The sequence below is a fragment of the Henckelia pumila genome, chromosome 1 (genome assembly GCF_033568475.1).
Source record: "Henckelia pumila isolate YLH828 chromosome 1, ASM3356847v2, whole genome shotgun sequence".
NCBI classification, from domain to species: domain Eukaryota; kingdom Viridiplantae; phylum Streptophyta; class Magnoliopsida; order Lamiales; family Gesneriaceae; genus Henckelia; species Henckelia pumila.
This window is the reverse complement of record NC_133120.1, coordinates 78,962,856-78,978,089: the sequence shown is the minus strand read 5'-3', so window position 1 is coordinate 78,978,089 and position 15,234 is coordinate 78,962,856. Positions and strand designations below refer to the sequence as shown.

General features: G+C 29.4%; 2 protein-coding genes across 2 annotated transcripts in view; both read right to left on the bottom strand.

Moving 5' to 3' along the window:
* The window catches only part of LOC140876404 (isoflavone reductase-like protein), a 28,867-nt gene extending 25,415 nt beyond the window's left edge, over positions 1-3,452 (bottom strand). The window contains exons 1-2 of the mRNA XM_073280352.1: positions 3,219-3,452; positions 2,952-3,086 (exon numbers count right to left, since the gene is read on the bottom strand). Coding sequence (XP_073136453.1) covers positions 2,952-3,086; positions 3,219-3,401 — 318 coding nt within the window. The 5' untranslated portion in view covers positions 3,402-3,452. The remainder of the gene's footprint in view (positions 1-2,951; positions 3,087-3,218) is intronic.
* A 9,050-nt stretch (positions 3,453-12,502) lies between these two features.
* On the bottom strand, positions 12,503-14,309 carry LOC140875898 (uncharacterized). Its single transcript, XM_073279728.1, has 4 exons — positions 14,152-14,309; positions 13,708-13,826; positions 13,049-13,152; positions 12,503-12,933 (listed from the first exon to the last, which is right to left on the bottom strand). The coding sequence occupies exons 1-4, from the start codon at positions 14,201-14,203 to the stop codon at positions 12,786-12,788; spliced, it is 423 nt and encodes a 140-aa protein (XP_073135829.1). The 5' UTR covers positions 14,204-14,309; the 3' UTR covers positions 12,503-12,785.
* Positions 14,310-15,234: the final 925 nt, after the last annotated feature.

The following is a 15,234-nucleotide window of genomic DNA, read 5'->3' as shown; positions in this document are numbered from 1 at the left end:
TATTTTGTCTCAAGCTATTTTTGAAATTTAGAGCAATCCTTTCTCACGTGCCCTTTCTTTTTATAGAAAAAACACTTGGATTCCTTCTTGATTCCTCCTTGGGGCGGTATTTTACCTTTCTCTTTCTTATTGGTCTGATTCTGATTCTTTTCTTTTATCGTTAGAAGTGCACTCTCACCCGATTCCATTAACAACCTTCATTTTTTCTTGAACACACATGGTCATAAGTTCATTAATTGATTATTTATCTTTATGTGTGTTATAAGATATTTGAAAAGATCATATTGTTGAGGAAGGGTAATCAAAATGTAATATACCAGGAAAGTTTCAGACATATCCACCTCAAGTGTATTGATTCGAGCCGTTATATCCCGCATTTTCATGATGTGCTATCGCACACCTCTCACACTGGTGAGCCTTAATGAAGAGAATTCCTTAATTAGGGTGCTGGCAAGTGCCTTATATGAAGACTGGAATTGTTCATCAATAGCTTCCATTAATTCTTTGACATTATTATGTTGATCGACATAACCTTGCATACAAGCAGAGATCTTGGTCTTTATGAACATTACGTAGATTCGATTAGATCGATCCCACTTTTCATAAAGATCAACATCGTCTGGAATGTTGTTTTCAGTAATAGCAGGTAATTCTTCTTTCCAAATAGCATAATCAATATTCATCCACCCCAATTGAAGAAGAATTCTCTCCTTCCATATTTTACACTTATCGTCATTTAGTTCGAGAATGTCACATTTCATATCACAAAGACTCGCAGGTTGCATAACTACATAAAAAATTTATATGCTTATAACTTTAAAATTTTTTGAGGCAAATATCATGTTTAAAAAACATGTCATAAAAATCTAGCGACATAAAATTTGTTTGTGGGCTAAAGTTTTAATTCAATAAGATTTTTCTGTAATTTTATAATAAAACTATCAAAAAATAATTTTTCTTAATTCCTCTTGGTAAATCAAGAAAAATAAAATTTAGATATTTTATTCTAATTACTCACATAAATATAATAAATATCCTTGTGGGATTAAAATCATTATGTTCATGCAATTCACTATAATTTATGTCCATTATGTGATCCAAATCAATTTAAAGCATAATTTTTGCCATAATTAAGGGTGCTAAGACTAAACTTTTATTACTTCAAATTATACAGTTCACTTGACAAAATTTTGACTTTACTTAATATTTTATAATAATCTTTTAGTAACACAATCAACACTTTCCAAGGCGGTTTAAACCGGTCTGTAAAGAACTTCATAATTAGATCATGTTTTTATAATGTCACCTCATAATTATTATTCAACTCCCTTATTCACAATGTAAATCTTTATAAGCCAAAACTTTTCATGACATACTTTTATTATTCATATTTTAACATAAATTGTTCATATAAATTATAAATAACATAATAATAATTTAATATGAACATAATGTGAATATTAAGATGACCAAATATTTTTCAATATTATAATTGCATTTAAAAAACTTCAAAACTAAATGCATAGCATAATGTTGAATTTGCATGTTAATCAAAGAAATAAATATCATAATATTTGACTTACCATGAAAAAATTAACTTTTAAACATGTATATTAGAAAATATCAAAACTAAAACTTGAGAACTTCCCAAATCAAAATTTATTATTTGAAAATTATTTAAATTAAACAAAAAATTAAAACTTAATTGAAGAGCCATATACTTAATGACCATAATTGATACTGAAGAAAAATATATATGGACAAAAATACGCTCAACAAAATCGTGATATTCCAGCCTAATTCACGTCGGTTTGCTTATGCCGACATCTTTGGACAAAATGGCAAAACACGCGGCTTTCCAAATTTAAAGGTAACATGAATTTGTCTTTTCCCATTATATTTTATAATAATATATCGATTTGAGATGCAACTTGTGGATTTCATCAAATTAACGGACAATCCTACTGCCAAAGTATTAAATTTCGAGAATGTGGAATGATGCAATGTTGCATCTCAATAAATGATCCTGATGCTTCACATGATTTCTTTTAATTTTGTCAAATGAAAATATATCAATTCAAGTTGAAGAATGAAGACAACCATTATCGATATCTTTTTCAACATTTCATAAACCGAGAATAATATATGCAAACATAATAATCTCAAAACTTTCAAAATCATTCTTCATAAAAATTTCACTTTCTTATTTCTTTAAAAATTTTGAAAAAACTGAAAACAGGGTAATACGTAACCCAATCAACAATCTAAGACAGAGGTATCAAGGCTCTGATACCAAATGTTAGAGTTTTTCTCAAGAATCATGTTTCTATATATTAATGAACATGATAAACAAAATGCGAAAAAAGATCGAGCATTACCTCCGACCATTGAATGATTTGTAAGTATCCTGCTTTTCTTCTGGTTTGAAGTCTTCTTAGCACTTCAACTATTTAGCAGATGGTGTATTTGTTTTCTTTATGAGATGTGTGCTTAGGGACCTCAGACATCGCTATTTATAGGCGTTTTTCGTACCATCACTGAGTTGTTCCGGAGCACGAGAGTCAAAAAACGCGCCTCAAAAGTCTAAGGTAGAGACAAAGTATGCATCTTCGGTCCAAAGATGTCATACTACGGTCGTCACCGTTGTTGACTTAGTTATCTCTCTTTCTGTTTTGATACGTTCAATAATATGATTTGTCAAAGCAAGATTCGTCGCTAAGGATTCACTCAAAGGAATGAATCGGCTACGGTGGGAATCAAAGGTTTTATTTATGTTCATAGATTCGGTGACACAATTTTACTGATCAGATTAAGCCATTACTATAACTTTCACCAAATCTTCATAGATCATTTCCCTACAGAGTCACTCGCAGAACTTTTGATAAACCAAACTTTTGGGAATAGTTAATTTCAACTGGTAAAAGTGAGGCAGAAACAGTTAATAGAAGAACCTTAACATTCCCAGCTTCTTTAATAGCGGCAACGATGTTCACTTGATCAGCCAACTGAGCTATACCCACTGTGGAAATAACCACATCCACTATCCTTATTGCATTCAATAAGCTCTCATGATCATGCAAATCACCCTGGAAATACATTTCCAAAGAAGAACACGAGTCATATGATCGATTTGGCAAGAATAAAAACCCAAATAATAAATTCAAATATACTAAGCCAATTGGAGTCAAATTCTTTTACAGCAAAAATAAGGAACTTACAGTAAGAATAGTGACACCAGAATTCTTGAAGTCTTGGATGAGTTTGGCCTTGTTCGGATCAGAAATTGTGCGCTCTCTGCACAAAGCAAAAGTGGGGTGCCCAGATTTTGCACTTGCTTCCACTACATATTTTCCGATGTACCCTGTTCCTCCGATCACCAAAATCTTGCTTTTCTCAGACATTTTTTGGTCTTAAAATCCGATATATTATGTGTGGACGACAATGAAGGAGATATGGTGGTACAAAAATATCTTCTTGTTAATGAATATATGGGTTAATTGTCAATCACTCTACATAAATAAAACTTACTTTTAACTTTCTCGAGAGAGAAACTTTTGTTTCTAAATACCAATTTTACCCTTATCTCTAAAAAAAATGAGAGAATGGATAATAAAAACAAAACTAATCCAAATAATATATATATAAAAATTCAAATTAAAATCAAAGAACATAAACCATATCATATACATGCTTATGTTGATACAGGAGCAAGTATGTGTTTAGGAAGCAAGCATATACTTTCAAATCATTATTGGAAGAAATATGATAAAGGATTAAAAGTTCGAATAGGAGATGGATCAATAATCATGCTTAATACAGTAGCAGAAAAATTAAAAATAAAAATAAAAGAAACAAAATTTGTAATACCCATTATATATCAAATAGAATCAGGAATGGACATTATAATAGGAAATAACTTTTTAAGAGAATATCTTCCCTTTACACAATTTGAAGATCACATAACTTTAAACAAAGGATCATCAATGATTTACATTTCCAAAATACGAACAGCATTTCGCGTAGGAAATGAAGGATTTACAAAGAATTTTCATAAACGAAATACAAATCCAATAGAACTAAAAATAGAAAATATTTTAACGATTAATCCTGAAAAAAAAAATCATGAGGAAATTTCATGATATATGTTGAAAATCCTCAGGACAAAATTAAGAAAAGAAAACAATTCATTGCTTCAATAAAACTCAAAGACCCTAATATCACAATCCGTGAAGCACCAAGAAGATGTAACATGGATGATGCAAAAAAATTTGAAAAAGAAGTTCAAGAATTATTAAAACTTAAGATAATCATCCCTAGTAAAAGTCCACACTTTTCACCAGCCTTTTATGTCAGTAAGAAAGATACTAATAAGAAAAGAATGGTAATTGATTATCGAAAGATGAATAAAGCAACAATTATGGATGGATATTATATCCCAAATAAGAATGATTTACTATTTTATATAGGAGAAATGAAATATTTTTCCAGTTTAGATTGTAAATCAAGATTCTGGCAAATTCAACTAGAACCACAAACACAATTACTTACAGCATTCAGTTGTCCAAAAGGACAGTATCAATGGACTGTATTACCTTTCGGACTTAAACAAGCACGTATCTTTCAAAGATATATGGATGAATCTTTTAAATCATATATAGATTTTTGTTGCGTTTATATAGATGACATATTAATTTATTCAAAAACACTAGATCAACATTATAAAGATCTCATGACAGTTTTAGATATTTGTCATAAAGATGGAATTATACTTTTTGAAAAGAAAGCACAATTATTCAAAACAAAAATAAATTATTTAGGATTACAAATAGAAGATGGAAAACATTGTTTACAACCGCATATACTTAAGAAAATTCATGATTTTTCTAGTGAAATCAAGGATAAAGATCAATTAAGAATATTTTTAGGATTATTAACTTATTCTGGAAATTACATTAAGAAACTTGCAGAAAATCAGAAAACCTCTTAAGGTAAAACTTAAACAGGACTATAAGTGGAAATGGTCGAAAGAAGATACTAATTACATAGACACTATTAAAAAGAAAATAATTAGTAATCTTTCTGAATTATATTTTCCTTCAAATAAAGATATAATAATAATTGAAACAGACGCTTCAGATGAATACTGGGGAGCATGTTTAAAAGCTTATACTGGAGAAAGAAATTTAGAAGAACTTACTAAAACAGCTACTAGAAATAATGAAGAATTATGCAACTATACATCAGGAACTTTTCAAGATGTACAATTAAATTATCATTCGAATGAAAAAGAATTATTAGCTTTAATATTCACAATAAGAACTTATGAAATTTATCTTATTTCTAAACCGTTTTTAGTAAAAACAGATAATATGAATTTAACATATTTCAAAACAAGGAAAATATCAAGAAATGCAGGGAGAAATGCGGCAAGACTAATTAGATGGCAATTTGAATTGAACCATTATCAGTTCGAGATCCAACATGTCAAAGAAACGGATAATTCATTACCCGACGCATTAACCAGAGAACTTCATCCAAACTATACTATCCGTAGTAACGGAATAATAAAGGAGATCCTAAGTGATCCAGAAAATGACTGTGAGTCATCCGAACATGCCTCAGAAAGCATGGGGAATATAAATTGATGAAATGAGATTTATATTCAGAAACATGAATTATTTTATGACTTTCAGTCATCCGAACATGCCTCAGAAAGCATGGGGAATATAAATTGAAGAAATGAGATTTATATTCAGAAACATAAATTACTCTTTGAGTAAAATAATCAATTTAAGATTGATTCAATTCTTGCAAAAGAATTTATAAATGCAATGATACGCATAATAAAACTATCTGAATTACTCACGAAAAGAGTTATTTTACTAACCATTATATATATAAATATGTTTTCTTGTGCAGAGTATAATCAAGATGGAGCAACTAAGTCAATTAAAAGAACAATTGATTGAATTGTAGGAAGAAATTCAAATTCTTCAACTAAAAGAAAGGAATTTGAGTAGAAAAATTCAAAGGACAGAAGAAAAGATGATAACTTCATCATCATCATCCTCACCAAGAACACCAATCAAAATGGCAACTCCATTTGACAAAATAATGGAGATAAAAGAGAAACAGTCAGTGGTCACAGCCAACACTGACAAAGAAAAAGAAAAGAAAAAAGAACCGGTGGACACAGCCAGCACCGAGAAAAATAAAAATGAAGAAAGGACGTTTAAAAGTGCCCTTGAAAAGAAAGAAAGAAAGATGGTCAATCTGCGACCACAAATACCAATTTTTGAGAAAACAAATTTTTCAGAAAAACTCAAGACTGAATTCTTTGAAACACTAAACTATTTGAGAATAGCCAAACCATCTGCAGAATCTTGGCTACAAACTTGTGACACACAGAGCATATCAAGAGCAAGAACACTGCAAGGTGCTCCAGCGCATGAAGTCGCAAGATTCTTTTCAAATGGATTATTAAGTGGATTGGAAGTCAGTCCCAACAATCAAGAAATAGAACTATTTCCATATCAGTTGAGAAATAGTATCATCCAGTTCAAGAAAGCAGTCTTTAAGGACGATCCAGTATTAACATTGAGTATTCACTCAACCCTTCCAGATTGGGATGATAACAAATTCTATCAACCAATGGTATATATTCAATGTCGAAAACAAAAAGACAAGTTCTTATTCGAAGGATCAAATGAAGAGAAACGAGTAATGGATATCTCAACACTTCCTGAGATAAGAATAAAAACATTGATTGATATGATCTCAAAGACAGGAAAGATTGATGGAAACTCAAAGGTTAAAATAAATTTTGCAACCAGTAAAATTTTATTAACCACTGGACACAAGGAGACAATCCAAAAGAAAGAACAAGCCATGTTAGCTCAATTCGAAGCTCCAATCTATGAAGCAAGAGTTGACATGACCCGAGAAACCCAACAAATGTTATGTCAAAAACTAAGAACAATGATATCCACTCACAAATGTGGACATTGCCAACCCATTCAGACAGAAGAAGCAGATGTCAAAGAGGACAAACCAGCTGTCAAAGAAGACAAACCAATAAAGAAATGGTCTGAATGCACCAGTGATTCAGAGAGTAACACAATGTAAAAACAAATGAAATCGTGGACCACACCACATGTTAAAGGCATCCACTCAGATGTAAAATGAGCTGTTTCCATTATGTAGTGTCGGGTGGTCCCCCTCTTTTCTTTTATTTTTAATTATGTATGCGTTTCTCCACGCCTATAAAAGGAGATGTTTTGTGCTGTAAAAAAAAGGTGTAAGTGAAGTTTGAGTATCTCTCTCTTCTTAAAGTTTCTTATAATCTGGTTCATACAAGACGTATGAAAACTATCAGAAACTAAGAAACATAAAATCAGAAACAAAATAAGTCTTATGGCTAATAACTAAACAAGCAGGGCGTAAGGAGGATAAGGTTGAAAACCAATCATTGAATATTCATGGTTAAGAGTAAACCTGGAGATCCATAGAGCAAGTACCAGTTGATCAAGTGATCGTTAAGGGAAAGCAAGGATTTGGCCTCTGCTCAAAACCAAGATTCATTCAAACAAGGTAACCTTCCTAAACCTCCTACAGCCCTTAATTCAAAGAAATAGTCAAAATACATTAATCATGTCATCATCCTTTATAAGAAATGGAAGATTAATAATAAAAAACTGGTTCGAAATAGAAGATGATCATGAATATGATACATTTCGTGAATATCGTTTAAATACTTCTGATTTAACCATATTTGAATCAATTTATCAACTAAAATTTGTATTAATAATCCATGAATGGAGCCAAACTAATATGAAAATATTTATCTGTTATAAATGAATCAGATCTGAAAATCCATGAATCAGATCTATAAATCCATGAATAAGAAAATTCATAAGAATTTGAAGAATTCCGCAACCTGGTATTAGAGCTTAAATAAAGCAAATTATTAATGCCTGGATTAACTTTAGATATTGAGATTAAAAATTTATTTGATAAAATAATCTTACTAAAAGATTTACGTCAAATAGATCAATTATGGAATAAAAATAAAAGATCTCCAAACCTTTTATTTCAAAAATCATAAAAAAGAACATTTTTCAAGCAACTGGAAAATGATAATTCAAATTTCTGAAAACGATGAAATTGAAGACATAACAATATGTTATGAATAAGAACAAACTTTGTTATCGAAATCCGATCAACAAAAAATAAAATAATAAAAGTAACAATTTTTACTAAATGGAAAATGTATGAAAATACAAAAATGAATATCTTTAATTTATATTCTCAAAATATAAATTTTGATATAGAAAATTGTGAAAACAATTTGAAACATCTTAAAAATTGTCAATCTTCAATTGATAGTTTCGAAGATTTTCAGAATTTATTAGAACAGATAGATTCGACAAAAAGGCTTTTAATAGCCTTAAGAAAATTAAGAAGTTCTATCATCTGTTAAAATGACATAAGTAACAATTCCAAATCAAAACAACCTGGTCGATGAATCTGAAGAATCTGAAGAAAACCAAGAGTATAATTTGAATATTATATTCAATCAAAGCAAGTTTGCTGAAATACAGAAAACAGGGTTTTTTAATTCAAAAACAAATCTAATAGACCAACCAGGAATACTAAGTAAGATTTCAAATTTTATTAATCCCTGAAAAAATTTAATTTATTATTCGATTCGTACAAAAGAACGATCATGTAAAATAAATAACGAATCAAGGTCTAATACTCTGAAGTTATTAACAACTCAAGATATTAATACCATCATGGCAAAAGCCAGTGAAAAAGAACGATCTGAACTGAAATATGTTCATATCGGAGGAATTGAAATAATAATATCAGCTCACTACCGAGAAGGAATAGATACACCAATTGAAATAACAGTTCGTGACAAAAGAATACGTAATTTCGAGGATTCTATCCTTGGAAAAATTGAAGGAAATTTATGTTACAAAAAGATGAAATTTTGTATTTATCCACAATACAATATATCTCTTTTTGATAAAAACATAAGTGACGTTTTAACATTAGATTATTACTTTTATAGAAATAATCTTATGTTAACAGGAAACCATCCGATCAATATAAACTATGTTGTCGGTTTAGCAATAAGTAATAATTCTCAAACAGGAATAATTTCAACAAAACCAACTATTTCTGTTGAAAGAATGTTTGAAAATATTACAAGAATTGAACACCCTCGAAAAGCATTTATTGAAGAAATAAATCCCTATAAAATATGGAGTTCAGATGACCTCCAAATCACAAAACAGTCTGTACCAAGAAGATCGTTATCATTTGCTAGAAATGATGAAGATATTCTTGATAAGATTGGAACTATGAATCAAAATATTCTTAAAATTAAACAAGCTATTGTTAATGAGTCAACCTCATCGCAATGACGTCCTTAATAAAATTAGAAAAAGATCTAGGAGATTTAGAAAATAATATTAATAAGATCAATCTATCAATACAAGAATTAGAGAAGAATTTCAAAGAATATATTGATTTAGTAACGACTAGATTAATAATTGAACAAGAAAAACATAGTAATGAAATATTAAACTATCTTAAGGAAGTTCTTCCAATAGATAAAGGAAAAAGAAAAATGGAAGAATAACCACCATTCAAAATTGAATCATGATATAGAAATTCCCTTAGTTATGGCAAACATAAGTATGGAGATGTTTAGTGAAACCGACTCATCTGATTTTGAATAAATAGGAGTAAATACAGAAGAATTATATCATTCAGAATTATATCATTCACATCAGGACTCAAAACAATACAGAGATATGGATATTTCAGAATCAGAATCTGAAGATGATTCTAGACCACGATTAAATCTACGAACGAATGTAGAAGGTAGTGGTGGAAGAGATGATGAAGAATTTAAATATAACAGAGACCAATACTCTGGATCTTATAAAGATGTTAGAGATATTCTTAGAGAATAAAAAACATCAGGATTTGTGAAACAAAATATCTTAGATTTACGATGTTCAACAGCCAAAGAAAGAAAATCAAAGATAGATCATTGGGCAAATGAACTATCAGTACAAATTCAATTAACACCATTATTAGAAAAAAGTGAGAATATTCAAGTTTTAACTCATGGGATGATAAAAATGACACTGGATAGGAGCAGTAAGAACTTGGACTGAAAACCTAGTAATTACTAATCTACCACAAGGAATGACAGGACATCGATATTTCGAACTATTTGTTGATGCCTTGTACCAAGAATTTTTAGGAGTTTCTAATAATGATGCTAATTTGGTAGCTAAGAATATAGAACAAAATAGAGCAATCTTTATATTAGATAATATTAAATTATGCAATTTATGTTACTTAGAAGAATTTATTTGTGATTATGAAACAAATTATTATCAATTAATAGATGCTGATAAAAAGGAACATTATAAACTAAGTATCTTTAATAAGATACCTAATATACCTATACATAATAAAAATGAATTCTTAACTAGTCCTTATGCTAAAACTTTAGGAGGAGCTATTAAATTCATCAAAGACATAATAACAAAGAAATGTCATGAAGTAACACTAAATAAAAGAATCTCTAAATCCTACAAACAAAACAATAAACTTTGTTGTGATAAAATGAAATTCACAGTAAAAGAATACGGTTGCAAAACAAAAATTTCACACAAATATTTAAAACGACAGAAACAGAATAAATTTAATAAACCTTATAAATCTTTTAATAAGAAATTTATTCCCTATAAGAAAAAGAAATTTAAAAAGAATTTCTTCAGAAAACCTTATAAAAGAAAATTTTATAAAAAGTTTGATAACAAAAAACCACCTTGCCCAAAGGGTAAAGGAAAGAATTGCACATGTTGGTTGTGCAACGAAGAAAGACATTATGCGAATGAATGTCCAAAACGAAACGAAAAGAAAAATAAAATTAAACTTCTTCAAGAAATATATACTATTGGATTCTATCCCGTAGAAACAATTGAATTTTCATACGATGATGAAAATATTTATTATCTTGATGAATCAAGTAAATCAGATTTTGAATCCGATTCCACATTTGATAATTCAAGAAATAATAATGATTAAAATAACGACAAGGGCATTTTCGGAATGACAAATATAGAAAGTAAATTGAAAGTTATGTTTGATTTAGGGAGTTATCTACAAGTTGCCCATATTTTTACTTGGTATTTTTTTAATAATTGAAAATTACCCTGCTGAAAGTTATGAAGACAATTATTAGTCAAGTGCATGGGAGCATGGGACAGATGTCGTGACCGATCCCTAAAAGAAAAAGTCTAACAACAATTTTTTAATCTTTGGTTTTTTGAGCGTCTCCTTTGTCAACACAGCTTCTAATTCTAAAACAATGGGTTTTTTTTTTTTGTCTTTGAACGTGTTTTTTTTTAACAACAGGACCTTCAATCATAATTTTAAATTATCTACAAAAACGGTGAAAAATCGTTTATCTTTTTTCAGATAAAAAACCAAAAAAATTTAAAATTTAGTACATAATTTTTCAGTATTATAAATCATTTAAAATACAAAATTCGAAAATAAATTTAATGTACAATTTTCCAACATTCAAAAATAGATTTACAATATTCGGAAAAATTTCATAAACAACCAATAAAATTTTATAACAAATAACGACATTAATAAAACAAAAGTAAAATGAAGCACACATAATTAGAGCTAGCCAGTTTGAGCGTAATGGGTCGAATTCGCTAACTTCAGGCAAAGCTGTTCAAGCTCATACATATCAAGCTACCATCATCGTCCATGTAATTACACAAGATGTTTTAAAAATAAAAAATATTGGCGACGGTTCTATATTTTATGTTTTTATATAAGATGTTCATGTTCCATGTAATTACACAAGTTGTTTTAAAAATAAAAAATATTGGCGACCCCTATATTTTATGTTTTTATATAAGATGTTCACATGAACATCTTATATTAATATAACCCTCGATATGACATTGCCAAAACCTATTGATCAAGAAAGACCCTGCAGATTTAAGTTTAAGGAAACTGGAGAGAATATGCTATGCAGGCATCATTCATAAAATCTTCAATCCTAGCAAACCGCGGCCGCTATGAAAAAATATTTGAAAGTAGATTTGGATGCAGATTTTGGATCCTTCATATAGTTTGGATGGATGGATCGAGTCTCAACTCAACTCATTGCGACCGCATGAAACATCTTAGAAGGAATGTGAGGTTTAAAACAAAATGGCTATTTTAAGAAGAACTCGTTCGGACCAAATGTGTGGGCAAGACTCTTGCCCAGCAGACTCTTGCCCAATTCTTTTAATATACTTAGCCCATATATATGTAGGTTTAATTTTTGTCAAAATACACAAGCAGCTCAAGTTGCAAGTATTCATGGATCATAATATATTTAGCCCATAGATAGTCATGACCCATAAATTTCAATTGTGTTCATCAATGTATCAATGTATACAAAAGGATATTACCTCTACATAGACATGATATAGCAAAAACGGAAATCAATCGTCTCCCAAAAAAAGAAAAATTATCTCACATTAATTAAAACAAAAGAAAATGCCTACAAAACCATCAAATATAAAACAAAACCGAATAAATACACCTATTTACAACTCCTATTTTATTCATTATTATTATTATTATTATTATTATTATTATTATTATTGTTGTTATATTATTATTATTTTATATCAAACACGACGTTTAACATATGATTAATTATTGCGATTCGATTGGGAAAAACATCAAGCTGGACTGATCTGGGTTTGGTCTGGATCCCGAGCCGACTCGGTCATATTAGCAACATGGAAATGTGACGCATACGTTTTGTTAGAGCTCTCCATTGCAATAACCGGCGGCTCATTTAAAAAAGCCGAATTGCTGCTTATCCACCTAAAAAATGGATCCACATATCATTAATCGTAACAAAATTTAATTTACTAAATAATAATAATAACTCAACAAAATCAAGTCTAATTTTATGGTTACAAAAATTGAAGCAAATTACCAGCCATTTTTCTGTATTAATTTATCTAGATTTGACGCATTTTCCATCATGTCCAAGAGCTCCTTCCCGGCCTCATTACTTGCAGCTTCCTCGAACAAAATATCCTATTCGAGTCACGTTATTACACATTTAATACTTATATATATATTTGTTGACAAGTTACATATAAAAAAAAAAGACATTTTAAACCCTTAAGTTTATTAAGGCACCCAAAATTCTTGCTAGCTACTTTAATCACATAAATCAATCCCTTTTTGGGTTTGAATTCTAACCTCTCCACGAAATTATGCTACTACTCTACATGCATGGTCGCAAGTCTGTTTTTAATTCGTTTCAAATTTTCACGAGTTCCACACTAACATATGTAGCTTCTCGTGTATATGTATTTAATCAGTAGGTCTGACTATTGTGAAAGAATCACACTAATTTTATGAGATGAGTCGATCTGTTTCATATATTCAATAAAAAATAATATTAATTTTTTCATAAGTTCGGTCGAGTCAAAAACTTCTCTAATAAAACTTCACGTGAGAAGACGTCGGAGTTTTTGTGTTATATATCATGATTAATTTGTGTAACGGACGGTAAAACAAATTATATATAAAAATAAAACATTTGTGACAAATTGATTTAAGAGATTTGAGGTAGGAAAAAGAAACCCGAGTTCTTGGAGACAGAAGAGAAATATCTCTGAGGTGTTCCTCTTCTTTCCGCTTCTTGCTATTCCAAAAGGCTTCTATCCCTTCTTTTGTTAGTGACTTGTTCCTTCTCAACTTCACTGCAAAAATCAAAAAAAAAAAAAGAAAAAAAAAAAGAAAAAAAGTTCAACTTATATTTTACAAAAATAATCATACATAAAAATTTTGAGTCATGAGAATCAGAGTCAGACAACATGATAAATTGAATTAAAAATAACATAACTATTTTTTACTCGAATCATTAGCACCGAAGGGTTAATCAATTAATTCAAGTAATTGATCTAAAGATTGTACAAAGTACTAAAAAAGATCAATTAAATTCACAAATTAAGCATCCATTTAATTTGAGAATTATTAGACCACCAAAAAAAAGGGCATGCATATATATAGAAATTTACTAATTACCAGAATTAGGGTCTGATGCAGGAGAATCCCAACCTGCCATGAGAGAACCCATAATTGCATGCAAGTTTAAATTTTATTTCTAGCAGAGTGCCACTGAAATTTTCAAGAGTAGTCACAAATTAATCTCATCAACTTTTGCAATGTCTTTAATACAAAGATAATGCTAGAAAATTGGTGGGGTCTAATCAAAATCTGTTTTCGATCTTATCCAACATATAATGTCTTATAATTTATTATATATGGTGTACTGTAAAACAAAAGACTTGTGACATTTGGAAGCCAGTTTTGTGTATTTTAGTTTATATTTTCATTTTTTCGTCTGGTACGAATACTGTTTTTGAATAAATTACAATTTTCAGGGTTTGTTGTGAGAAGAGCCCATAGATTTCCATGAAAATATAAAATATTTAATTATTCGCATGTATATCCACTTTCAAAGTGGCATGTCATATCATCGTAATTCCCAAAGTCTTTGCCTTGCTCCTGATAACGATGGCATAACTTATATATATATATATATATAATAATATATATATATTATTAGCATTGGTGCATAATTTGGTGGGGATCCGGTAGATGTTTCCAGAATCGTTTTGCGATATTGAAATTTAAAGATTTTTTTATATTATGAGTTATATGATTAATTAGGAAAATTTGTTCCAATATTATGCTAAAGATAAGATGTAAATTTACTACTTAAACGGGTTTCATGATAATCTGTATTAAATAAAAATAAACTCAAGAAAAGAGGTTTTGTATTATAAAAAAAAAGACTAGTAACGTCTGCACACGCGTTGCGTGTGTAATTAAAATATAAATATTATTTATTGTGTGTATATATATGTAATGTATTTTTGTTTCAAATTAATTTAAATTTAAAAATAAAATCAAGGCACACAAATAGAGAAAATCATGGACAAATGAAGTTTAAAATATAAATAGAGATTGAGATTGAGATTGAGATTGAAATAGAGATAGAGATTTTGTTTTTTTAAAGGTATTTTAGATATTTCATATTGGGTTTCACCAAATTAATTTTAATTCGGTTAATAAGTGGTGCTCTTCTTTATAAATATAGTATTA

Bases quoted from the DNA above. Each gene is read 5' to 3' on its own strand.
- LOC140875898 (XM_073279728.1), bottom strand. From the start codon at position 14,203: ATGGGTTCTCTCATGGCAGGTTGGGATTCTCCTGCATCAGACCCTAAT. The intron at 13,153-13,707 runs GTTTCTTTTTCC...TGACTCGAATAG, and splicing joins TTCTGTCTCCAAGAACTCGG to GATATTTTGTTCGAGGAAGC. The intron at 12,934-13,048 runs GTAATTTGCTTC...TCCATTTTTTAG, and splicing joins TTAATACAGAAAAATGGCTG to GTGGATAAGCAGCAATTCGG.